Source organism: Nomascus leucogenys, chromosome 19, assembly GCF_006542625.1.
Source record: "Nomascus leucogenys isolate Asia chromosome 19, Asia_NLE_v1, whole genome shotgun sequence".
NCBI lineage: Eukaryota > Metazoa > Chordata > Mammalia > Primates > Hylobatidae > Nomascus > Nomascus leucogenys.
The window spans coordinates 44,407,355-44,434,671 of record NC_044399.1 but is presented as its reverse complement, the minus strand read 5'-3'; the positions used below and the strand labels follow the sequence as shown (position 1 = coordinate 44,434,671).

At 38.8% G+C, this 27,317-nt stretch overlaps 1 protein-coding gene across 2 annotated transcripts in view; it reads left to right on the top strand.

The window, feature by feature from the left end:
• EML4 (EMAP like 4) overlaps positions 1 to 27,317 on the top strand; it is a 164,403-nt gene that overhangs the window by 120,807 nt on the left and 16,279 nt on the right. For both annotated transcript variants that reach the window (XM_030800374.1, XM_030800373.1), the window contains 6 exons: positions 5,520 to 5,654; positions 5,776 to 5,911; positions 11,926 to 12,077; positions 13,818 to 13,943; positions 14,029 to 14,160; positions 15,195 to 15,262. In XM_030800374.1, coding sequence (XP_030656234.1) covers positions 5,520 to 5,654; positions 5,776 to 5,911; positions 11,926 to 12,077; positions 13,818 to 13,943; positions 14,029 to 14,160; positions 15,195 to 15,262 — 749 coding nt within the window. The remainder of the gene's footprint in view (positions 1 to 5,519; positions 5,655 to 5,775; positions 5,912 to 11,925; positions 12,078 to 13,817; positions 13,944 to 14,028; positions 14,161 to 15,194; positions 15,263 to 27,317) is intronic.

Sequence of the window (27,317 nt, the reverse complement as noted above, 5' to 3'; positions counted from 1 at the left end):
CCAGCCCGGCCACCATGGTGAAACCCCATCTCTACTAAAAATGCAAAAAAAAAAAAAAAATAGCCGGATATGGTGGCGGGTGCTTGTAACCCCAGCTACCCTGGAGGCTGAGGCAGGAGAATTGCTTGAACCCTGGAGGCAGAGGTTGCAGTGAGCTGAGATCACACCATTGCGCTCCAGCCTGGGTGACAGAGTGAAACTCCGTCTCAAAAAATAATAAAAATAAAGTTAACTTAATCAAAACAGAGGATGTATTGACTCCTGTTTAGGGAGGAAGAGAAAACCTCTAGTAAAGGTCTGAAGGAGATTTTGACTCAGAAATGACTTGATTCAGGGGCCGGATTATGGGTTGACTGTCTCTCCTCTTCTCCCTGTCTTGACCTTATTCTGTTCTACTGTAGATGAGCTCCATCCTTGCTTAAGTCACAAGGATTTGGGGAGTTGATACCTAACTTTTTAATTTATGTAAGTTTAAAATTCAGTAAGGCGAGGGCACCCCAGATGACCCGAGCTTGTGGGACCTCTCATGAAAAAAAATAAAAAATTAACATTAAAATTCAGTAAGGGCCTGGGTGCTGTGGCTCACACCTATAATCCGAGTACTTTGGGAGGCCAAGGCAGGAGGATCGCTTGAGTCCAGGAGTTCGAGACCAGCCTGGGCAAACATAATGAGACCTTATCTCTACCAAAAAAAAAAAAAAAAAAAAAGCAGGGTATGGTGGTGCACATTTGTAGTTCCAGCTATTTGGGAGGCTGAAGTGGAAGGATCAGTTGAGCCCAGGAGATTGAGGCTGCAGTGAGCTGAGATTGTGCCACTGCATTCCAGGCAGGGCAACAGCGAGACCCTGTCTCAAAAAAAATTTTTTTTAATTTTCAAAATAAAAATAAAATTCAGTAAGGCAACTTAAAAACCATACTGACAGAACTTAAAGAGGAGGGATATTACATAATCATGGATAGGAGACAATAAAGATGTCACTTTTGCATATTGAGCTATACATTCAGCATAGTCAAAACTCAGCTTTCATAGGAGTTGACAAACTGAATATATGTGGAAATATGAAGGGGAAGGAATAGGGAATAGTCAAGACAATTGTGAAAAAAAAGAATAAGGTCAAAGCACATAAAATATAAAATATCAAGACTTAGGTAATTAAGACATTGTGATACAAACATAGATCAGTGGAAGAGAATATAGAAACAGGTTACACAAATCAGTTGCTTGACTTATGCCAAAGGTGGCAATGCAGTAGGCACAGAATAATGTTTTTAGTGAATGTTGCTGGATTAATTGGATACTCATGAAAAAAAAATCGCCTTGACCCCTACCTCACAGCATTCAGAAAAATCAATTTTAGATGGATTATGCATCTTACCATGAAAGGTAAAAAACAGTAAAGCTTTTAGAAGAAAATACAGAACACCTTTATAAGTAGATTTCTTAAGGCATATAAAGTACTAACCATAATGGGAGAAAAAGATAAATCATATTAAAAACTTCTCTTTATCAAGACACCTTTTTTTTTTTTTTTGAGACAGTCTCATTCTGTCACCCAGGCTGGAGTGCAGTGGCATGATCTTGGCTCAATGCTGCAATGCTGCAGCCTCCGCCTCCTGGGTTCAAGTGATTCTCCCGCCTCAGCTTCCTGAGTAGCTGGGATTACAGGCATGTGCCACCAAGCCCAGCTAATTTTTGTATTTTTTTTAATAGAGTCAGAGTTTCACCATGTTGGCCAGGCTGGTCTCAAACTCCTGATCTCAAATGATCCTCCCATCTCAGCCTCCCAAAGTGCTGGGATTACAAGTGTGAGCCACCACGCCCTGCCTATCAAGACACCTTTAAGAGTGTGAGAAAATATTTGTGATACGTACTTCCAACAAAACACTCATATTCTGAATATATAAGCATCTATAGTTCAGTAAGAAAAAGACAGTTTTTTAAACAGCAAAAGACTTCTGGCACTACATAAAACAGGGTGTCCAGGTGATTAATAAGCATATGTAAAGGTACACAACCGCATTAATTATCAGAGAAATTCAAATTAAAACCCAAGTGCAATACTGCTATGCACCTACCAAAATATCTTACATGAAAAAGACAAAAATACTAAGGTTGGTGAGGAGGCAAAGTAACTGGAACTCTCACACAGTGCTGCTGGGCATACAAGTTGATAATAGCCATATTATCTGTTCAGTTAGGCGTTGGCAACTGTATTCTGAATTATGGGAGTTTTGTAGGACTTGGAGGAAAGGACATTTTTAGAGCAGAAAGATAAGTTTTAGTGAATTTAGGTACTTTGTGAATTTAGGAACTTTGTGAATTGTTCCTTAGTGAATTTAGGAACAATTTAGTGAATTTCAGAGAACTATTTGACATAACCTAAAGTCGAACATATGCATGCCTTCTGGCCCGAATTGTTCATCTCAGCAGAAATGTATACATGTGTTTGCTAGAAGGCAAATAGCAGTGCTGTTTATGGTAGCCAAAAACATGGAAACTACCCTGCCCATCAGGAGAATGGATAAGTAAATAATGTGATATTTTCATACAAAAGAATACAATAGAGCAAATAGAATAAACAAGGTACAACTATATGCACCAACACAAATGGATCTTACAAATGAAATGTTAACAAAATAACCCAGACATGAAGGAATGCGTTGTGTATAATTCCATTTGAATGAAACAGAGAAAAATAATCTTTGCTGCTAAGAATCAGGATAATGGTTAAATAGGGGAAGGGGATAGTGACTGGAAAGGGGATCTGGGGTATTTATGGAATGTTAGTAATGTTTTGTTTCTTGTTCTGAATGCTGAATAGCGATGTTTTCAATTTATAAAACTTTATTGAGCTACGTACTTAAAATTTGTGTGCATATATATATATATATCAATAAAAAGTTAAAAGGATATGTCCCGTAAGGCAATACTCATACGCAAAGTGATTTAAACTCATAGATTTCTTCAGTTCATATCTTGACTGTCTTACCACTAGCATGATGGGTATGCTGGGAATATTTTTAGTTAGTTTTACAACCCTTTGATTATCTTAATTTGGCCTAAGATTTAACTGTCATGTAGTTTTGATTTGTCTGAGTGAAAACTAAAGACTGTTCAGTACATCTTTAAACTTTACTTAGACTTGCTAAATATATATATAGTTCTATACTACTCAATCACTGTGGGAAATTATATAACAAGCAAGGTGTGCTGTACTTTATCTTCAACTTTTTTTGGTCAGAGTCCCATGCTTCACCCAGGCTGGAGTGCAGTGGCTTAATCACAGCTCTCTGCAACTTCAAACTCCTGGGCTCAAATGAATCCTCCAGCCTCAGCCTCCCAAGTAGCTAAGACTACAGCACGCACCGCCACGCCGGCTAATTTACTTTTCATAGAGACAGGTCTCACTGTTGCACAGGCTGATCTGTAACTCCTGGCCTCAGCAGTCTTCCCACCTTGGCCACCCAAAGCATTGGGATTACAAGCATAAGCCACAACACCTGGCCTACATTAGATTTTATTAGTTGAATTTTATTTGTGTGCTTATGCAAAGGCCCTTAAGCCCAAATGTTAAGTAACAGAAATGTAAAACTCATGGAAATATTGGAACTATGGGGAAAAAAGAATTTACAACAACGTTTTCAAGTGTCATTTTATTAGTATAACATAAAATTTATTATTTTTAACACGGTTCATAAGACTATCATCTTCATCATGGTTTTGTTTTGTTTTGAGACGGAGTTTCACTCTGTCACCCAGGCTGAAGTGCAGTGGTGCAATCTCAGCTCACTGCAGCCTCTCCCTCCCGGGTTCAAGCAGTTCTCTGCCTCAGCCTCCCAAGTAGCTGGGATAAAGGCGCCCACCACCACGCCTGGCTAATTTTTTGTATTTTTAGTAGAGACGGGGTTTCACCATCTTGGCCAGGCTGATCTTGAACTCCTGACTTCGTGATCCACCCGCCTCAGCCTCCCAAAGTGTTGGGATTACAGGCGTGAGCCACCATGCCCCGCCCATGTTGTTTTGCCAAAAGGAAATGCTTCCGTACACATAAAGTTCTTTGCTAAGTTAAAAAGTGGACATTAATGATCACCCTGTAAATAAACACTAGCTAATAATAAGTAGCTTTACAGGCATGTAGGTAGGTTTCACCTCACTGTTAAGTTTGAGTAGATGATTTTACTATAAAATATCAATTGGCCGGGCACGGTGGCTCACGCTTGTAATCCCAGCACTTTGGGAGGCCGAGGCGGGCGGATCACGAGGTCAGGAGACCGAGACCACGGTGAAACCCCATCTCTACTAAAAATACAAAAAATTAGCCGGGCGTGGTGGCGGGCGCCTGTAGTCCCAGCTACTTGGAGAGGCTGAGGCAGGAGAATGGCGTGAATCCGGGAGGCGGAGCTTGCAGTGAGCTAAGATTGTGCCACTGCACTCCAGCCTGGGTGACAGAGCGAGACTCCGTCTCAAAAAAAAAAAAAAAAAAATCAATTTAGTGAGAATTATGATTTACTGAAATTATAGAAATACACTGTTTTAGAATAATATCCTCAATTGAAATCGTTTTAATGAACAAACTAGTAATTTCTTCTTGAGTCTCATGCTTGTATTCTTCCTATTCCACCATAAATCTTTTAAACTTAATGCCTGTCTTTGCTAGATTTTTTGAGGGAAAAAAGCATAAAGGCTCTCTGGAAATGTTTTTGTTTTAATTTCTGTAGGAATCAGTATTGACCATTCTAAATCTACTTTTTAAGAGTTCAGCCTGAAGGACATATCTCTAAATTAGTCCTAATCTCTAAATACTTTGTTGAGGCTGGGCGCAATGGCTCATGCCTGTAGTCCCAGCACTTTGGGAGGCTGAGGTGGGCGGATGACTTGAGGTCAGGAGTTCAAGCCCAGCCTAGCCAACATGGTGAAACCATGTCTCTCTTGAAAATAAAAAACTTAGCTGGGCATGGTGGCGGGCGCCTGTGGTCCCAGCTACTGGGGAGGCTAAGGCAGGAGAATCACTTGAACTCCGGAGGCAGAGGTTGCCGTGAGCCGAGATCACTCCATTGCACTCTAGCCTGGGTGACAGAGCAAGACTACATCTTAAAAAAAAAAAAAAAATTGTTGCATGAATGAATGCTCCATAATAATAGTACAAAGAAAGATAAGATTTTCTTTTTTTTTTTTTAATACAAATAGCAGTGTCTTTAAGAAAGAATGTACATTGCTCTTAAATTTGATAGTTTTAAGTGTACTTCTCTGGCATGTGCAAGAAGTTAAAGGTATTCATATAAATGTCTTTCTAATGCAAAGTTTTTATAAATAGCATAAAGATGATAAAATACAAGGACATCAAATTTAAATCATCCCAAAAATACATTATCAAAATTTTTCAGGAAAATTATCTTAGAAGAAGAGGCATTTTCTCAAAATCTTTCCCTATTGTTAATTGTAAGTAGCAGTAATTGAATTGATACTTGAAGGAGATAAGGATATACATTCATCTAAAGCTTTATTTCCCTTTTCATAGACAACAAATGAAGTTGTTTTGGCTGTGGAGTTTCACCCGACAGATGCAAATACCATAATTACATGCGGTAAATCTCATATTTTCTTCTGGACCTGGAGTGGCAATTCACTAACAAGGAAACAGGGAATTTTTGGGGTAAGAATCAGATTGTTTTAATGTCATTAGGTGTATAAAACTTTAATTTTTTTAATTGTTTAGTAAGCATCAAGTTGTCATGCCAAAAAGAAAATTGAAAATTTTCGTTGTTTCCTTGTAGAAATATGAAAAGCCAAAATTTGTGCAGTGTTTAGCATTCTTGGGGAATGGAGGTGTTCTTACTGGAGACTCAGGTGGAGTCATGCTTATATGGAGCAAAACTACTGTAGAGCCCACACCTGGGAAAGGACCTAAAGGTACAGTATTCTTATATTAAACTCATTTCTTATAATTCTCACATAGTGCTCTTTCAGTCCCATCTCTTAGACCAGGAGAGAAAGAGCTGCAGTGTAACAATATGAGCAAGTCACCAACATACCTTTTGTTTTCAACATTCTTCATAATCTTTTTTTAATGAAATTATTTATCCAGTTATTTATTAAGCTTATATAACCCACATTTGACTATACTGAACCATTCCCTTTAGGAAGTTAATAATTAGAAAGAAATGATATGGATATATGTTAGTTTAAAAAGTATAAAGGCTCACTTTCCCCTGAGCTGGTTCTGGGATATCTGTTAGGGCAGAATGCATGGCCATGTGATAAAATGGGAGAGGGGAGAAAAAAGGAATAAACTCATAAATCAATCCACTTCTCCTTTTTCTTTTCCTCACTGCAGCCCTTCTTCGCAACCTTAGTGTAGGGGTCCTTGGCATCCATTCAGCTTTACCTCAAATCAGTTTTCCTAAAAAACACAGATTTATTTTATTCTTAAGTTTTATTTGCACCCAAATATACAGGTCTTCTTTGTCCTTTTCTATGGTAAATGAAAAAAATTAGAGGAAGGACATGGAAAATAACCTTTTTTAAACCCCGTTTTTCCTTACTATTTAAGAATAATCAAACTTTGAAAAAAAATGTCCAGAGCACCATGTACTTCCTTCAGAGTAGGAGGTTCTAAGAGAAAAATTGGAGACCTGGTTCTAAAACCAGTGGGCCAGGAGAAGAGAGAGATTCTTAGCAGCAGCAAGTGGTAACAGTAGAAATAGAATTAGCTAGGTCAGCCAGTCCTCGATAATTCACCCAAAAAAAAGTAAGAAAGGAGGTAATGGGGAAATCACCCTGAGTTTTCTGAGACATTTCCCCTGGGGATTGGCAGGGGAACGTGTCCTTTCTCTTATTCATTTGCCTCCCCTAAACACACTGGAACAACTCCTTACCTCTCTCTCTCTCTCTCTGGAGTCCTTGCATCAGGCCATGAAAATCACCCTAAGTGATTTATGAATAAGGGAATCCCTGTTCATGTGCTCAGAAAGACCGGATTTACGTATCTGCCTTCCCCAATAAGCTTTCCTTGGGCTAGCACAGTGTCTGGCATTTGCTGTTAGCTATTTGAAAACTATTTGTCAGACATTAAGGCAATAACTTTCATCTTAACTTTGGGTGTCAATGTAGGAGTAAAAGTTGAGTAGTATCGATGAAAGCACTATTTTCACCGAAATGTGGAATTTAAATTTCACATTACTATTTTCTTGTGACTGCACAGAGTTTTATACTGTATTTTTTAGGAAAGATATTCAGATGCTCCTTGACTTCTGGATGGTGTTATATCCCGATAAATCTATCATAATGTCAAAAAATAATAAATTGAACCAACATAAGTCAAGGACCATCTGTACTAAATTAATGTTTTAATTAAATGTTTTTCAAATCCATTCACCTGAATTTCTAAGCTTGGCAGTTGAATTGAATTAGACATATTAAGAAGTTTAAAACAAGAAGCCTTAAATTGTATTACCGTTGACTCCTATCTCAGTCACTGGCCATATATTCTTAGCCTCTTTCATTCAGTTTAGGTTCAAAATTTACATACGAGAAGAACGGCAGTGGGTTGAGGGTTCTTAAAAAATAGAGTTACAACAACAATATATTATCAACTACTTTTCCCATTTATTTCTCTTTTCTTTTTTTCTTATTTTTCTTTCCTGGGAACATTTACTTAGTATCAGAAATGCCAGGAATAGCATAGTATATTAAAACAGTGACTTTTAAATTGTTCACGAATCTCCAACACTGAGCAGAATTTGCGTATAAATATACCCTTTTGTTATCCTTAATATTTGTGTTCAGGTTGGGGACAGAAAGAAGAGGTTCAGAGGTTTTTATTTTGATCTTTGAAAAATTTGTTGCTTAACCTGTCTACATATGCACAAACAGGAAACAGGAAATCCAGTCTTGTAAATTGCTGGCACATGAAATGGCCTGTGTTGTACTTTGCCACATGACTAACCCTATTATGGGCAAAGTTGCTAAGACTTTGAGGTTTTCAATTGGCTGGAAAGGATTTGGTGAGCGCAGTGAAATAAATGGAAGTCTAGACCAGAATAAGTGCCCACAGTTTCCATTTTCTAATTCTTGCCCCCAGATTTCAGTAGATCCAATTTACATATTCCCAACTATGGCATTTCTGCACCTGTGGCAGTCTTACCAACCAAAATTTGAGTGTACTGTGGCATCCTGTCTGATAAAAGGAGATTTTTGGATGGAAGAAGTATAATTGCACAACTAATCCTTTTACTTTTGTAATAGGAGACAAACCAAAACTGTATTTTATGTCTTAAAAGTGCTCTTATATATTTTTTTCTTGTTTCCAAACCATTTCTTCCTTAAATTAATGGGAATCTTCAAAGTAATTAGTGTTTTCTGTTTCTTAAGTAGGTATGAGGTATTTGTTATTTATTTCCTACACATATGAAATAGATTGAAATTGTTCTTATGCAAAATAATTTGTAATCTTTTAAGTGGGTAAGTGGAAGTTGAGAGTATCTACGGAACCATTAAAATGTTCACCATTCTTAAGTCTTGCAAAGGAGCTAAGAAACACTGCCATTTTATGTGTTCTCCAAATAATCAAATGGGCCCAGTTGCTAAGAATACAACATAAATTTCAAAGTCTCCCTAATATTTGATTCTTTAAACAGGCACAGAAAGCCTTCCAAACATCTTTATTTGGCAGGCAGTGTAAACTTGCTTTTTATGGAAGCTTTGTTTCTGTTAGAGATGAGAAGAAAGGGCGAGATTTGTGATTAAGTTTGGATGGACTTGACCACATGAGTAAGCCTGAAGGCAGAATAGGTTTTTTTAATTCAAGGATAATTATTTTCCTTGGCAGGAATTTCAAACATTATTTGGCAACTGGAATATCAGAAATACAGGCCCATAAGAAAGACATCTTTGGCTATAAATTTGTTTTATAGGTAAATACTATATAAAGGAAACTTTGATAATTTGTTTAAATTGGAAACACTGAATTTTTTAAGCTAAATCGATACTAGGTCCACCTCAGGAAATAACTTTCCTGGGGTGAGAAGGACTCACTGACTTGATCACTATATAGAGAATTTTTATTTCTGGTGAAGCATTTTTTTCTTCATATTTTTTTTCCAGTTTTCCATCATTCTGGGAGGATTTTAAGTGTTTAACAAGGTTTTTGTCATGTTTAGAAATACAGAAAGCAGACTTAAGCATAGAAAAACTTTATTTTCTTACATTCTGATAGAGAACTATGAAACTCCCACACCTCTGCTTTTTGTGTTTTCTTACATGATACCTTCAGGCTACTCTTGTTTGTTTGACCATGAATAGGGAAATAAGCCTAAAATTTGCTTTTCTCTAATATCCAAATAAAGCCAATAGTCCTCTCAGAAAATTCTCATCTCTCAGGTGTCCTCCCTGTCGTGGTAACATCAGAACACAGATAGATACTTGTCTGCCTATCCCACTGAACACAGTTGTGTTGTTCAATTTTTAAGGTATTTTTAGATGATAAATGTTGATGTAAGTGGAGACACTTGACACAGCAAGTTTGTTGGAGTTCTACTTCCAGCTCTGCTGAATTGGGCAAGCTGTCCTCCAAATCAAGCAAGCCCTTTCCTGTCTCCCTGCCATATATACCCATCTATTAAGTATTTGTACCACTAGCATACTCAAACTGAGACAGAATTTTTTTTAGGATACCAAAGCCTTAGAAATTTTAGTCAGTTTGTTAAGTATAATAGCAGCTCAAATAGATGAGTAAAAAAGAAGAATCTCAGTAACAGCTTTGAGATATAATTCACATACCATGAAATCTACCCTGTTGAAGTATGCCTTTAAAGTTCAGTGGTTTTTAGTATATTTACACGGTTGTGCAGCCATCACCACTATCTAACCTAAGGACATTTTCATCACCCCAAAAAGAAAGCCTGTACCCATTAGTAGTCACTTTCTATTTCTCCCTCCCCTCAGACCCTAGGTAACCACCAATTTCCTTTAGGTCTCTATAGATTTACTTGTTCGGGACATTTCTTATAAATGGAGTCATACAATGTGTGGTCTTTTATGACTTGCTTCTTTCACTTAGTTTTTTTTGGTTTGTTTGTTTTGTTTGTTTGTTTGTTTGTTTTTTGAGACGGAGTTTCACTCTTGTTGCCCAGGCTGGAGTGCAGTGGTGCGATTTCGGCTCACTGAACCTCTGCCTCCCAGGTTTAAGCGATTCTCCTGTCTCAGCCTCCCAAGTAGCTGGGATTACAGGCATGTGCCATCATGCCTGGCTAATTTTGTATTTTTAGTAGAGACGGGGTTTTGCCATGTTGGCCTGGTTGGTTTCAAACCCCCGACCTCAGGTGATCCACCCACCTCGGCCTCCCAAAGTGCTGGGATTACAGGTGTGGGCCACGGCGCCCAGCTTTCACTTAGCATTATGTTTTTAAGATTCATCCATATGGTGGTAGCAATGTGTCAATACCTCATTCCTTTTTATGGCTGAGTAATATCACATTGTATAGACATACTATGTTTTTAAAATCCATTCATCAGTTGAGGAACAGTTTTAGAAAATGAATAGTTAAACCTGAATTTTTTGAAGAGGACTAAGGGCTATTTATTGACTTACTTTGGCCATATTTCAATAAGGTTCTACCTTCCCATTTTGAACCTGGTACTAATTCTGTAGGACATCGTCTTCCAAAAAGCTTTACTCTTGCTCTGCTAGCCTATCTAGCTAAAGAGCTTCTCTGAGTAAGGCATTTATGAATACCAGAGAAAAAGGTATGAGTACTATCATCTTATTCTCACCTTTAAAAGGGGGCAAAATATAATTAACCACATGTGTTTGCCTAAAATACCTTTTATGTATCCCCTTGGTTGCTCCCTGGGTACTTAACAAAGTGCTATGGGTATACAAGAAAACTGGGCTGTTATTTAGCCATCACATTGGTACAGCTGAATCAATTTTTAAAATACTGGGCCGGGCGCGGTGGCTCACGCTTGTAATCCCAGCACTTTGGGAGGCCGAGGCGGGCGGATCACGAGGTCAGGAGATCGAGACCACGGTGAAACCCTGTCTCTACTAAAAATATAAAAAAATAAGCCGGGCGTGGTGGCGGGCGCCTGTAGTCCCAGCTACTCGGAGAGGCTGAGGCAGGAGAATGGCGTGAACCCAGGAGGCGGAGCTTGCAGTGAGCCGAGATCGCGCCACTGCACTCCAGCCTGGGCGGCAGAGCGAGACTCCGCCTCAAAAAAAAAAAAAAAAAAAAAAAACTGAAATTATTCTCTGCTAGTAAGTCAAAAGCCATCACTGCAGGTATCCATTGCCTACCTTTGTCCTAATAACTTCCATAGTGCCCCCATATCTCAGCAAATAAAGGGGAGTAATCCTTGGCACAGCAGAAGGCCTCTGGGTTAACAATGGTTGTAAAACGTTAAGCATTGTGACTGTTAACTCAGAAGGAAACAAAGATGTTTTTGCAAAGTTAAAGGAACATCAAGGTGGGAGACTTGAGTCTAGTCACAGCTTTGTTATTAGCTAACTGTGTGGTATCCCCTAAGCTGCTCCTGTACCTCTTGTGTCTTGAGCTCTAATATCAGAAGAGTAACACCTACCCTAGCTACCATACAAGATGATTATGACAGATAGTAAAGTTCTGAAACCTATACTATATCCCCTTTCATCTGTGGAATTATCACTACTTTTGCTTTGGTTTTTTGTAGGAAAATATTTTGAAATATTTTCAGAGTAAATAAATATTGACATAAATGCAAAAGATTGTATTATACCCTAAACTTTACTACCTGCTTCACATGGAAGACTTTCTGAAAATAGGTTTTTGATTGAGTCATATGAACTTTCTGATTATTAACTCTAGTTCTACTGAAGTTTTCTTCCAGGTAGACACTAAAATCTGATGAAAAGTATTATCACTAGTGTTTTTATTTTTCCCTCATATTAGGTGTATATCAAATCAGCAAACAAATCAAAGCTCATGATGGCAGTGTGTTCACACTTTGTCAGATGAGAAATGGGATGTTATTAACTGGAGGAGGGAAAGACAGAAAAATAATTCTGTGGGATCATGATCTGAATCCTGAAAGAGAAATAGAGGTAAGGATGGAAACAGAATATAAAAATATTAAATACTCTAAACTCAGGTATTTTGTCCCACATTAAGATAACTTACACTTTTCTGGCAAACTTATTAAATTCTTATAATTTCATTTCCTTCCCTCAAGAAAGGAGTTTATTGTTGCCTTTAAGATAACTTTTTAAAAAAAGAAAAAAAAAAAGACCATTAAACAAAATAATTTGAAAGAATATTTTTAAAGATTAGGCAGAATAATTTTCCTGTTAAAACCAGAACAAATGTCACAAAGTTTAATTTTTCTTCTCTTTTGGTGATTTATATTTTGGATTTATTCTTAGTGTTTTTTTTCTACATGTAACATTCTTTCCAGAGAAAATCTTCTGGAAAATCCTCTTAAAAACAGGATCCTGATAGTACTGCTCTTGGATTTTATTTCCAAGAAGATGGATAATAAAGAGTTGCTTAATCACAACCTTCAGTTCATACTGAAAATGCAACTTCCATCACTATTTTCTTCACAGATAACTCATATCCTTTGTTATTAAAAGCTATACAATCTAGTTCACTCCTTCCTTTCCCATTTCTAATGTAAATTTGGATTACTCTTAGAGTTCAGTTATTTGTATTTTTAGGAGTAATTTTAGATCCCACTTGATAAAGTGGGATTTATAATTTCATTATTTCAGAATCATTCTTTGAGATTAGTATTAAATGTATTAACACAGCTTTCACTGAGATTATTCCATGTATTGCATTAAATGAAATTGCTCTCCCAAGGAGTCCTATTATTATAATACTTTACAATATGTTGTTTTTTAATTTACAAAGAACTTCCACATTACATTTTTTTAATTGACACGTTGTAATTGAATATATTTATGGATACAATCTGATGTTTTGATGCAAATATACTGTATAGTAATCCAGTCAGGGTAGTTAGTATGTCTGTTGCCTCATGCATTTATCATTTTTTTGTGGTGAGAATATTTTTATATTTTGATCTTTACAACAATCAAGAGTAGATAGGGCATGTATTATTATCCTTATATTACAGAAAATGTTTCTTAGGCTAAGTAACTTACCCAAAGTAATGTAACTAATATAACTAATAAGTAACAAAACCCGACCACATTCTTCATATGATTTCATGTGATCTAATAGAACTTACTTCTTTTTGCCTTTTTTTTTTTTTTTGAGGTGGAGTCTTGCTCTGTCACCCAGGCTGGAATACAGTGGCCCAGTCTTGGCTAACTGCAACCTCTGCCTCCCGGGTTCAAGCGATTCTCCTGCCTCAGCCTCCTGAGTAGCTAGGATTATAGGCGCCTGCCACCACACCTGGCTAATTTTTGTATTTTTAGTGGAGACAGAGTTTCACCATGTTGGCCAGGCTGGTCTCGAACTCCTGACCTCAGGTGATCCACCTGCATTGGCCTCCAAATATGCTGGGATTACAAGTGTGAGCCACCGTGCCCAGCCTATTTTTTTTTTTTTTTTTTACCTATTCTTAACCCTTATCTCCTAAAGTCATATAAAATATACATTTAAAATTAACTGAAGCAAAGAATGTTGATAATTATTATAACTTCTGTATAATAAAATGTAATTGGACAAATAAATTATTAGTAGTACGAGATTACCATATTCAAATTTCAGCTTTTGTCATAATTACCTCATAATTGCTTACAGCTATAAATGCAGGCTTCGAGTAGTAATTAATGCGTATTAGTATGTATATGGTGACTTTACACTTTTTTTTCTAGGTTCCTGATCAGTATGGCACAATCAGAGCTGTAGCAGAAGGAAAGGCAGATCAATTTTTAGTAGGCACATCACGAAACTTTATTTTACGGGGAACATTTAATGATGGCTTCCAAATAGAAGTACAGGTAAGCTGTGTGATATTAACCATTAACTGAATATTTTTTATGATATTCTTTGGTTCTTATAACAATGAGTGTCTTTCATTTTCAGGGTCATACAGATGAGCTTTGGGGTCTTGCCACACATCCCTTCAAAGATTTGCTCTTGACATGTGCTCAGGACAGGCAGGTGTGCCTGTGGAACTCAGTGGAACACAGGCTGGAGTGGACCAGGCTGGTAGATGTGAGTGAAGCAGGATGCGATTATTAACCTCCCCACAGAAACTCCTCACACTGGCAGTTGAGAGCAGCAAAGTAAAAAGGACTAAGTGTTGATTCAAACCAAATGTAAACATATGGTTTAGTAATAGAGGGTGGAGGTAAGAGGGTAGTGTTTAAAGTGTGAACATGAACCGATTTTAAAGAAGTAAGTTAGGCCGGGCGAGGTGGCTCACACCTGTAATCCCAGCACTTTGGGAGGCCGAGGCGGGCGGATCACGAGGTCAGGAGATCGAGACCATCCTGGCTAACATGATGAAACCCTGTCTCTAGTAAAAATACAAAAAATTAGCCAGGCGTGGTGGTGGGCGCCTGTAGTCCCAGCTACTCGGGAGGCTGAGGCAGGAGAATAGCATGAACCCAGGAGGTGGAGCTTGCAGTGAGGCAACATCGCACCACTGCACTCCAGCCTGGGCAACAGAGCAAGACTCCGTCTCAAAAAATAAAAAATAAAAGAAGTAAGTTAGCAGCATAAAAGCTCAATTTGTCCATCAGCTTCAGTAGTAAAATCATAAAGATTTCACCTATCTACATAGCATTAATTATTATGGAAATATTTGTGCCTCAGGTGGCATTGCAGTTGGATTCAGTAAGTGCTGCTCACTAACAGGCTCTACTGTCTTCTTTCTGGGTGGTCTCTTACTGTATTTCCTCTCTACCCAACCCGGATATCCACCTCTAGCCCAAAAGGTGTATATAAGTTCTTTGTGGATGCTAAAGAACTGTACCAGTGTTTGTTGTTGTTATTCTTATTATTGTTCCACTCCCTAGCCACAAGCTGGTTGTCCCTTTCTCTCACCACTCTGCCAGCATATCCCCTTCATGCTCTGAAATTCTTTTTCCTCTCATATCTGTGTGGTATTTCTCATTAGCTACAAAGTTGATTGAAATTTTATGTTTGTATGAAACAGGTTATTTTCAGATGTTTTTGCCACTGTCCCCATAGATCTAGGGAGACTTTCTCATATACTCCCCAACAGCTGTCTCTCTCTTTTCTAGGAACCAGGACACTGTGCAGATTTTCATCCAAGTGGCACAGTGGTGGCCATAGGAACGCACTCAGGCAGGTAGGGTCTTTAAGTGAGCTGTGTAATCTGAAGTGGTGGGATGTTTAAATGCTATTCAGGAGTGTTCTCAATCTGATCTGGAGAATTAATCTCTTAAGTGGCACACTAATATGCTTGTTGTTCTTACCCGTTTTTTATATTCATACAATTCAGTTATTTTTTGAGCACCTGCCTTTTGCTACATGCTATTGTGTGTATTCAGAATACATCAGAAAACAAAACAAAAATTCCTGCCCTGTGAAGCCCACATTTTAGTGTGTATGGGACAGAATAAAAAATAAGCCCTGACGCAGCCAGGCACAGTAATCCCAGCACTTTGGGAGACCAAGGTGGGCGGATCACCTGAGGTCAGGAGTTCGAAACCAGCCTGGCCAATGTAGCAAAACCCCGTCTCTACTAAAAATACAAAAATTAGCCAGGCATAGTGGCGCACACACCTGTAATCCCAGCTCTTCGGGAGGCTGAGGTAGGAGAATCAGCTGAACCTCGGAGACAGAGGTTGCAGTGAGCCGAGATTGTGCCACTGCGCTCCAGCATGGGCAAGAGAGCAAGGCTCCATCTCAAAAATAGTAATAATAAGGCCAGTTGCAGTAGCCCACGCCAGTAATTCCAGTGCTTTGGGAGGCTGAGGCAGGAAGATCGCTTGAGGCCAGGAGTTTGAGACCAGCCTGGGTGAGACCCCATCTCTACAAAAAATAAAAAAGAAAAATAATAAACATTATCACGAATTATATTATAAAATGTTAAGAACCATGTGAGGATAGGGAAAATGATGGGAGATTAAGAGGGAGTGCAGTTGCAAAATGATAGAGTGGTCATTATGGGCTTCATTGAAAAGGAGTTGCAGATTTGACTTTTCCTTTGTGAAATTAGAAGAATCAGAAAATTTCTCTCCTCATCTTTTATGCAGGGGAAGGATTCGAAGCTGATGTAACACCATTGAGCATTTATAAGTTGTTTGTGCTATACCTTTTGCCATCCTCTTTTTTAAAATGCTACGCAGATATATAATAAAGATATATTTTCTAAAATAATTTAAGACTTATCTTGCAAACCTTGTATAGTACCTTTAACATGTTTATGATTTATATATCTTTAATTGACTCAACTTTATTGCCTCTGCTAGTAAGTAGTCCTCCTCACATTTTTTAAGGAGACAAAGAAAAACATGAAGTCAATTTTCCCAAAATTAAACTCATTAAAAAATGTGGAATGCTGATTTTTAATGGGGTGAGACTATTGTGAACACGCTTATATAAATATTTTTGTTTCTATATAAGACTGAAATACTTTAAACCAACTAATTCATTTAATTCTAACTAAATTTAGTCATTTAGAGGGGTTTTTTTTATAGCAATTTTTCCTTCTGGCTGTTAGATACAAATTAACACCTGAAATGTGAAAACATTCCAATTTCTTCTTACATATAGTGCTGCAGAATCTTTCAGAATAATGGAAAAATAGGTCTTTAAAGATAATTGAATTATGAATGTGAAACTAGAGATGCTATTGAGTGAAATCATTGAATTTTAGAATTAGGCTGCTTGAGAGAGCAATTGGTGATACTTTGCAAATATAGAAGGCTGGCTCAGATCTTCCCCAAAACGCATGTTAGTAGTAGATCGTTATGAGGTTTAAAAGCACTTAGACTTGGACATTTGGCCATTTGGACCGAGTTTGGTCCATTCTCTTTGATGAAGACACATGACAGGTCACTGTAGGATTTGGAGGAAATTATTTTCTTCAACAAAAAAAAATTGTTGTTAAGCACATAGGAAACTATCTGAGGTGTAGTGCTGATCTAGTTTTCAGAAAACCACAAAGCAATTCACTTCAGATCTCTATTTTTGGCAGCTAAACAGATACCACAAATGCTAAAGTCCTTGAAATAATAAAAGTAAGAGATATCATTTATTCAGTGTCTGATGGATGACCTTGTGCTAAATCCTTTTTTTTTTTTTTTTTTTTTTTTTTTTTTTTTTTTTTTGAGATGGAATCTCGCTGTGTCACCCAAGCTGGAGTGCAGTGGCACGATCTCGGCTCACTGCAAGTTCCGCCTCCCGGGTTCATGCCATTCTGCTGCCTCAGCCTCCAAAGTAGCTGGGACTACAGGCGCCCCGCCACCACGCCTGGCTAATTTTTTTTTTAATTTTTATTTTTAGTAGAGACAGAGTTTCACCGTGTTAGCCAGGATGGTCTCAATCTGACCTCGTGATCCGCCCACCTCGGCCTCCCAAAGTGCTAGGATTACAGGTGTGAGCCACTGCGCCTGGCCGCTAAATTCTTTTTATATGTTACTCGTAATCTTCACAAGAATGTAACAAAGTTTATTAATAATCATGATTGCACAGACAGGAAACCAAGACCCATAGAGTTCTGTTACCTGTGATTGAGCTCAGGTTCTGCATGGTTCCAAAGCTTGTCTTTTCCTCTAATCCAACAATACTCTTTGAGATATTTACAGCATTACTTAATATTGTTAGGAAAGTTTATCTTTGACAAATCACTGATTGACCTTGTTAAAGCATACTGTGTATATAAGGGAGTTAAACACTAAATGGGCAATTGTAAGGCTAGCGGGGTTTGAATCATGAAGATAAACTGCTTGGTTGAAGAAAACACTGTGTATTTACGAATATACATACACAGCCCCAATTTGTAGGGAAAATTGTTCTGAAAAACTCACTGAAATTACTTTCCAACATTTACATAGCTGTGAAGTCATCACTGACAAGCTTAAAATGGAAAGTCACTCAATTTTAGTGACTTAAACTAAAGCCAGTTGGTTTGTCTTGGAGTTGTAAGTAGAAAACACTTCATAAGTGAGAGTGATGTGATAACTAAATTGAAAGTGCTGGCAGTCCATTTGGGGATTGATTAGAATCTAGGAGAGATGTAGTTGTCAGTGTTCATTCTGCATGTAACTCCTGTCTTTGGTTTCAAATCTGGTTAGGTTCTGTTGATCCTTGGGGAACTTTCTCATTTGTTTTTATTTTTGCCTTGGATCTATGAATACCTGAATGTATTTTCTAAAATGGAAAAATCTTAATGTAGCCATTCTATTATTATTGCTGACCCTAAGCCTGAAAAAAGTCACACCTAGGGTTAGGAAATTTTTATTTTATTTTATTTTATTTATTTTTATTTTTATTTATTTACTTATTTAGAGACAGTTTCCCTCTTTCGCCCAGGCTGGAGTGCAATGGCATGATCTCAGATCACTGTAACCTCTGCCTCCCAGGCTCAAGCGATTCTCTAGCCTCAGCCTCCTGAGTAGCTGGGATTACAGGCGCCCACCACCATACCCAGCCAATTTTTGTATTTTTAGTAGAGACAGGTTTCACCATGTTAGCCAGGCTGGTCTGGAACCCCTGGCCTCAAGTAATCACCTTGCCTGGGCCTCCCAAAGTACTGGGATTACAGGCGTGAGCCACCACACCCAGCCAAGGACATTTTTCTAGTAGAATGCAACACATGTCCAGGTTGTGCATGATCCAAAAAAAGTGACAAGTAAAAAAAATATAATGATGTCTTCATGTCCAGATCTAGATATCTTCTACTTCATGTAACCAAAGAGTAAGCACAGTGTGAATAAAGCATCAAATAAGTACAATTATCATTTTAAAATAATGTATTATTAATGTAATTTTAAGAGAAAAAAACGTATAACCTTAAGTGGACATAGTACTTCCTTAACACATTAATGCTGCTGGGCACAGTGGCTCATGCCTTTAATCCCAGCACTTTGGGAGGAGGCCAAGGCAGGTGGATTGCTTGAGCCCAGGAGTTTGAAACCAGCCTGGGCAACATGGCAAAACCCTGTTTCTACAAGAAAAATTTTAAAATTAGCCAGGCGTGGCGGTGTGTGCACCTGTAGTCCCTGCTACTCGGGAGGTTGAAGCAGGAGGATTGCTTGATCGCAGGAGGCAGAGGTTGCAGTGAACTGAGATCACGCCATTGCACACCAGCCTGGGCACTGTCTCAAAACAAGAAACAAAAGTTAATGCTCACATAGAAAGGATTCTTTTTAACAACTTTGTTGAGATATAATTCACATACCCCCCCAAAAAAGAAATAAAAAATAATTCACATACTATAAAATTCACTGATTTAAGATATATAATTCAGTAAGTTCACAGGGTTGTACAGCTATCCTCACAGTCTAATTTCAGAACAATTTTTAACCCAGAAAGAAATCCTATACCCATTAATAGTCATTCCCCATGACCCCACCCACCTCCCCGTTACTCTAGGCAACTGACCCACTTTCTGTTTTTGTAGGTTGTCTATTCTGGGCATTTTCTATAAATGGAATGAATCATATAACGTGAAGTTTTGTGATTAGCTTCTTTCACTTAATGTTTTCAAGGTTTATCCACGTTGAGTACTTCATATATAGCATGTATTATGTTCAAATAACATTCCATCATATGGATATACCACCTTCATCAACTGATGGACATAGGGGTTATTTCCACTTTTTGGCTACTATGAATAATGCTGCTACATACATTCATACACGAGCTTTAGAGAGGATATATGTTTCCAGCTCTGTGGGATATAAAAGAGTAGAATTGTTGTGTTAAAACTCCATGTTTAACATTTTAAGGCCAGGCACAATGGCTCACACCTGGAATCCCTAGGAGTTTGAGACCAGCCTGGGCAATATAACAAGACCTTGCCTCTACAAAAAATAAAAAAAAAAATTAGCCAGGCATGGTGGCGCATGCCTGTGGTCCCAGCTACTCAGGAGCCTGAGGTGGGAGGATAATTTGAATCTGGGAGGTCGAGGCTATCATAGTGAGCTATGATGGCACCACTGCACTCCAGCCTGGATGACAGCGAGACCCTTTCTCAAAAACAAAACAACAACCACAAAAAAAAAAAAATTTTTTTTTTTTTTTTTTTTTTTTTAGGAACTACCAAACTTTTTCACAGCAGCCATATTGTCTTATGATTCCACCAGCAATGTATGAGGGTTTCAGTTTCTTGCCAGTACATATTATCTGTGTTTTGATTATAGCCATCCTAGTGGGTGTGAAGTAGTTTTTCATTATGCTTTTGATTTGCATTTCTCTGATGGCTAATGATGTTGAGCATTTCTTCAAGTACTTATTGGCCACTTGCATATCCTCTTTAGAGAAATGTATGTTGAAATCCTGTGCCCATCTTTGAATTGGGTTGTCTATTCTTGTAAGAGTTTTTTATATATTCTGGATACATTTCCTTATAGATCCTTTTCAAATATTTTTCTCATTCTGAGGGTGGTCTTTTCACTTTCTTGATGATGTTAGTAGCACCAGAGTTTTAAGTTTTGATGTAGTTTAGTTTATCTGTTCTTTCTCTTGTTTCCTGGGCATAAATATTTACTTCTATGTTTTCTTCTAAGAGTTTTATAGTTTTAGCTCTTATCTTTAGGTCTCCAATTCGTCTTGAGTTAGTCTTCATATATAGTATGGCCCAGTAGGTGTCCAACTTCATTCTTTTGTATGTGGATATTCAGTTACAGCACCATTTGTTGAAAAGACTTTTCTTTCTCCATTGAATAGTATTGGTACCGTTTTTGAAAATAAATTGACCAAAGATGTATGAGATTTTCTCTGGACTTTGAATTCTGTTTCATTAATATATATATATCTGTGCTTACGGCAGTACCATAGTTGTAATCATTATGGAATTCTGTAAGGCCTAATGGATCTTTCTTCCTTTCTCCCCTTCCCCTTCCCCTTTTCCCTTCCCCTTCCCTTTTCCCTTTTGCAGAGTCTTGCTCTGTCTCCCAGGCTGGAGTGCAGTGACGCAGTCTCGGCTCACTGCAGTCTCTGCCTTCTGGGTTCAGGTGATTCTCATGCTTCAGCCTCCCAGGTAGCTGGGACTACAAGCGTGCACCACCATGCCTGGCTAATTTTTTTATTTCTAGTAGAGACGGGGTTTTCACCATGTTGGTCAAGCTGGTCTTGAACTCCTGACCTCAAGTGATCTGCTTGTCTCAGCCTCCCAAAATGCTAGAATTACAGGCATGAGCCACCACACCCAGCCAGAAGCTTGGTTCTAATGTATATACTCTAGACTAAGAATACAGTGAAATAGTAAAAACTTAAATATTTATTTGGCCATCATGGTGGCTCAGGCCCAAGGCCCAGGCAGGAAGATCTCTTGAAGCCAGGAGTGAAATTTAAAAAAAATTTTTTTTTAATTTGTAGAAAATCCCCTTGGCTAGAGGATTTGTTGTTAGAGATAGAGCCTCTGAGCCCAAAAGTCTTTTCTGAAGGTAAAACATAGTCCTTGCAATGAAAAGGGGTGGGAACTCCAAAACTATATATGAAAGTTGTATATCTTTAATAACAAGCATTGAATTACTACTAAAAATGATTTACCAAAAGTAGAAGAATTAGTGTCTAATAATGTATTAATAATTAAAGAAATAGAAAACTTAGGCACAGTTTTGGTGGGGGTTTTTTTGGTTTCTTTTTTGATAGTCACTATCTCTAACCAGTAAATGACTAAGAGTTTTAGGTTTCTACACGTTTTACCAAAACAGACACTCCAGGGTTTCATTACATTCTCAGGGAGTGTCCAAAGAGATAAAATTACATAGTTTTCCTAGGAAGATTAAACTGACTTTGAAACAGTCTTAAAACAGTATTAGTTGGGGCTTCTCCAAAATAAAAATTGGGCTGGTGCAGTGCTCACACCTGTAATCCCAGCACTTTGGGAGGCCAAGGTGGGAGGATTGCTTGAGCCTCGGAGTTCGAGACCAGCAACATGGCAAAACCCCTCCTCTACAAAAAGTTAGCCAGGCATGATAGCACATGCTTTTGGTCCCAGCTACTCAGGAGGCTAAGGTGGGAGGATCACCTGAGAGCCTGGGAGGTTGAGGCTGCAGTAAACTGCACTCCAGCCTGGGCAACAGAGCAAGACCTGTCTCAAAAAAAAATGGTAAATAATTTTTAAATGCATGAGAGTGTCATAAAGTTTCCATAAATTCATTAAAAACTCACTAAAAACTCACCTGATACAGAGCATCTCTGTATCTTGTCATTTTGGTGTGTCAGTTCAGTCTGAATTGGGATATTATTTTGTTCCCTTACTCTAAAAAGGCACTTGGCATCAACTTTGGCATTTCTAGGCCCAGAAGAATTTCAGAGGGATACTCATAAAAATTGGTTAATGAGTTACATTCTCAGAAGAAACATAACCTATGGGTACTGTCCATTTGCAATAAAGTATGTGTCTTATGTGCTTTTTTTTATTTTATATTTTACTTTTAATGTTATTTTAAAATAAAATAGAGATGAGGTCTCGCTGCATTGCCCAGTCTGGTTTTGAATTCCTGTGTTCAAGCGATCCTCCTGCCTCAGCCTCTCAAAGTGCTAGGATTGCAGACATGAGGCACCATGCCTGGCCTTCCTGTGCACTTTTTGAAACGAAAATAATTGGTAAACATGAAGCATATGGCTTCAAAGTGCCAGTTTTCCTGCTTATTGGCCTTTAAACTCAAGTATTCACATATGAAAGATATTTATCTTACCTGAGTAGATGACAAAATTAGGTTAGCTTCCTGGAAGTTTCAGCTCATAGCTCACAAATGACTAAAATTTATGAATGTGTTTAGTTAGAGATTTCACTGATAGGTTATAAATCAAAAATAAAATTCTAAGCCCCCCCGCCCACCATCTGACTGGACCCCTCATCTCTGCCAGGGCATTCCAAAATTAACCTGAAAAACTGGTTCAGGCCATAACAGGGAGGGAAGGTCATGCCTTGTTATAACCTCTTAGAATTCAGGAAAAGCCAACCAACATTTAATATTAACACAGACCTTAAGTTTGATAAGAAACATTTACAGTCTATTCTCTCTGAAGCCTGCTACCTGAAGACTTCATCTGCACGATAAAACTTTGGTCTCCACAACCCCATATCATAACCCAGACAATTCCTTTCTACTGATAATAACCAATTGCCAATCAGAATTTTTTTTTTTTTTAGATGGAGTCTTGCCCTGTCGCCCAGGCTGGAGTGCAGTGGCGCAATCTCAGCTCACTGCAACCTCCACCTCCCGGGTTCAAATGATTCTTCTGCTTCAGCCTTCCGAGTAGCTGGGACTACAGGCGCCTGCCACCATGCCCGGCTAATTTTTTATGTTTTTACTAGAGATGGGGTTTCACCTTGTTAGCCAGGGTGGGCTTGATCTCCTGACCTCATGATCCACCCACCTCGGCCTCTGAAAGTGCTGGGATAACAGGCGTGAGCCACTGCGCCCAACCTGCCAGTCAGAAAATTTTTTTTTTTTTTTTTTAATTATACTTTAGGGTTTTAGGGTACATGTGCACAATGTGCAGGTTTGTTACATATGTATCCATGTGCCATGTTGATTTCCTGCACCCATTAACTCGTCATTTAGCATTAGGTCTATCTCCTAATGCTGTCCCTCCCCCCTCCCCCCACCCCACAACAGTCCCTGGAGTGTGATGATCCCCTTCCTGTGTCCATGAGTTCTCATTGTTCAATTCCCACCTATGAGTGAGAACATGCGGTGTTTGGTTTTTTGTCCTTGCGATAGTTTACTGAGAATGAGGTTTTCCAGTTTCATCCATGTCCCTACAAAGGACACGAACTCATCATTTTTTATGGCTGCATAGTATTCCATGGTGTATATGTGCCACATTTTCTTAATCCAGTCTATCGTTGTTGGACATTTGGGTTGGTTCCAAGTCTTTGCTATTGTGAATAGTGCCGCAATAAACATACGTGTGCATGTGTCTTTATAGCAGCATGATTTATAGTCCTTTGGGTATATACCCAGTAATGGGATGGCTGGGTCAAATGGTATTTCTAGTTCGAGATCCCTGAGGAATCGCCACACTGACTTCCACAATGGTTGAACTAGTTTACAGTCCCACCAACAGTGTAAAAGTGTTCCTATTTCTCCACATCCTCTCCAGCACCTGTTGTTTCCTGATTTTTTAATGATGGCCATTCTAACTGGTGTGAGATGGTATCTCACTGTGGTTTTGATTTGCATTTCTCTGATGGCCAGTGATGATGAGCATTTCTTCATGTGTTTTTTGGCTGCATAAATCTACCTATAACCTGGAAGTCCCCACCTACCTTCAAGTTGTCCTGCCTTTCCCTACTGAACCAATGTATATCTTTTTTTTTTTTGAGACAGAGTCTCGCTCTGTCACCCAGGCTGCAGTGCAGTGGTGCCATCTCAGCTCGCGGCAAGCTCCACCGCCTGGGTTCATGCCATTCTTCTGCCTCAGCCTTCCAAGTAGCTGGAACTACAGGCACCCGCCACCATGCCTGGCTAATTTTTTGTATTCTTAGTAGAGACAGGGTTTCACCGGGTTAGCCAAGATGCCAGGATGGTCTCGATCTCCTGACCTCATGATCCGCCTGCCTTGGCCTCCCAAAGTGCTGGGATTACAGGCGTGAGCCACCGTGCCTGGCTGAACCAGTGTATATCTTAACATGTATTTGATTGATGTCTCATGTCACCCTAAAATGTATAAAACTAGGCTGTGCCTCGACCACCTTGGCCACATGTTCTCTGGGGGCTGTCTCACCATGGGCCATGGTCACTCATATTTGGCTCAGAATAAATCTCTTCAAATATTTTACAGAGTTTGACTCTTTGTAGACAAGGTAAAAAATTGGGATCTTTGAGTCTTCAATTCTACCTTGAATACACTAAGCCACGTTAAACCATATCACTAAACTTAAAAAAAAAAAAAAATTCCTTCAGGCCCTTTTCTCTCTTCTAAATATTTCTTTTAATTTAAGAGGGAAATGGTCCCTTTCCCAGATATTAGTTATAATGCTTTAAAATGAAAAGAAATTTATCGGCCGGGTGCAGTGGCTCATGCCTGTAATCCCAGCACGTTGGGAGGACAAGGCGAGGGGATCACCTGAGGTCAGGAGTTCAAGACCAGCCTGGTCAACATGGCAAAACCCCATCTCTACTAAAAATACAGAAAATTATCTGGGTGTGGTGGCGCACGCCTGTAGTCCCAGCTACTGAGGAGGCTGAGACACAGGAATCGCTTGAACCCAGAGGTGGAGGTTGCAGTGAACCGAGATAGCGCCACTCCAGTCTGGGTGACAGCGTGAGACTCCGTCTCAAAAAAAAAAAAAAAAAAAAAAAAAACCTATCATCATGATTCTTTTTGTTGGCTTATATTAGTGGTGGAACTTTTTCCATCTGAATAATTAAAAATGAAACGACTCAAATGGTAGGAGCAGGTAAAAAATAAAGATTAAAAACTTGCTGGGCATGGTGGCTCATGCCTATAATCCCAGCACTTTGGGAGCCTGAGGCGGGCAGATCACCTGAGGTCAGGAGTTCGAGACCAGCCTGGCCAACATGGTAAAACCCTGTCTGTACTAAAAATACAAAAATTAGCTGGGCATGGTGGCACCCACCTGTAATCCCAGCTACTCGAGAGACTGAGGCATGAGAATCACTTGAACCCAGGAGGCAGAGGTTGCAGTGAGTCAAGATCGTGCCACTGCACTCCAGCCTGGGGGACGAAAGCAAGCCTCCATCTCAAAAAAAAAAAAAAAAAAAAAAAAAAACTTGCTGCTTTTTTTGCCCTGTTCAGTTCATGAATGAATTTTTAGTAACTTGTAAGCTATGGGCTGAAACTTTTAGGCATCTAACCTAATTCTGTCATCTACTCAGGTAAGAGAAATAGAATTTATATGTGAATAATTGAGTTTAAAGGTCAGTAAGTAGTGATTTTGTTTTTCTAGTCTTGTCCTGTTCTTTCCATCCCATCCATTTTCTTCCTGCACACTGCACTACTATTAAATACCTCTTGATAAAATTTGTCTTTTGTCATGTTCAAGACTTACTTTTAATGTATTTGTTCACTTATTCATTCTGCAGATATTTAGTGCCTACTTTGATATGGGCAGTGCTCAACTCTGAATTCTTCCAACCAGCTGTGCATGCTGCCATCCTCTCTCTTATGCAGCCTTAAGTTTGTCTGTCCATGGTTCCCATCTTTGCTTTATACCCCTGGTCTCACCACGCTCTTCTGAAGTACCCATCCTTTCCTTCAAATACTTTTAGAAAAAAGATCTGATAATAGTGATTTATAATGTAGTTGGATTTAAGTCGTCGTTTTACCTCTCAAGAGGCATTTGCATTTTGACTTTTCCTATAAATGTGAATGAAAAGATATCTCTTTCAAAAAATTTAGAGCTTCCCTGTGCAAGTGTTGGAGGTCTCAGGAAGGGGAGTGCTCCCTGCTGGTTCTTTAGAATCACACCAAATGAATGGCTTGCTACTGTTCCCTCCCACCTTCATACTCTCCGTGGTTTTTCCCACCTCCTTAGCTATACAGCTGCTGTTCCTCCTGCCTAAAATGTCTGAACATTCCCTCAGTGTTCAGCTCAGCCCACATCTTACATCTTCCCTAAGGATGTTTTTCTGCCGCTATCATTCATTTTCCTCCTATGAGTTCCTCTGTTATATTGAGTCACCATCACTGAGGTTGGCATTTCTTCATTCTTTGTTTCAATTGACTCATTTCCTTTCTCCCAACTTAGTGTCTTCTTCAAGAACACTGATCCTGTATTTCTGTTTTCTATTTAAACAGTGCCTAGCAAAGAGACAGAAATGGCAGTCAATGAATACCCAAATAGACATGAGAATATGTCTAGGCCCATGTATATTTATGTATATTTTATCTAGCAGCATTTTGCTAAATGAATTTATCCTTCACTAGAAGAAGAAAACATATCATACTTAAGGACCATTATTAAACATTCTTAAAATTAAAAAAATAGACCTGTCTGGGCACAGTGGCACATGCCCATAATCTCATTACTTTGGGAGGCTGAGGTGGGAGGACTGCTTGAGGCCAGGAGTTTAAGGCCACCCCAGATAACATAGACCCCATCTCTAAAAACAAAAAAAGAAATTGAAAATTAGCCAGGCACAGTGGCATGCACCTGTAGTCCCAGCAACTCAGGAGGCTGAGGTGTGGGAGGATGGTGTGAGCCCAGAAGGTCAAGGCTGTCATGAGCTAGGATCACTCCATGTACACTA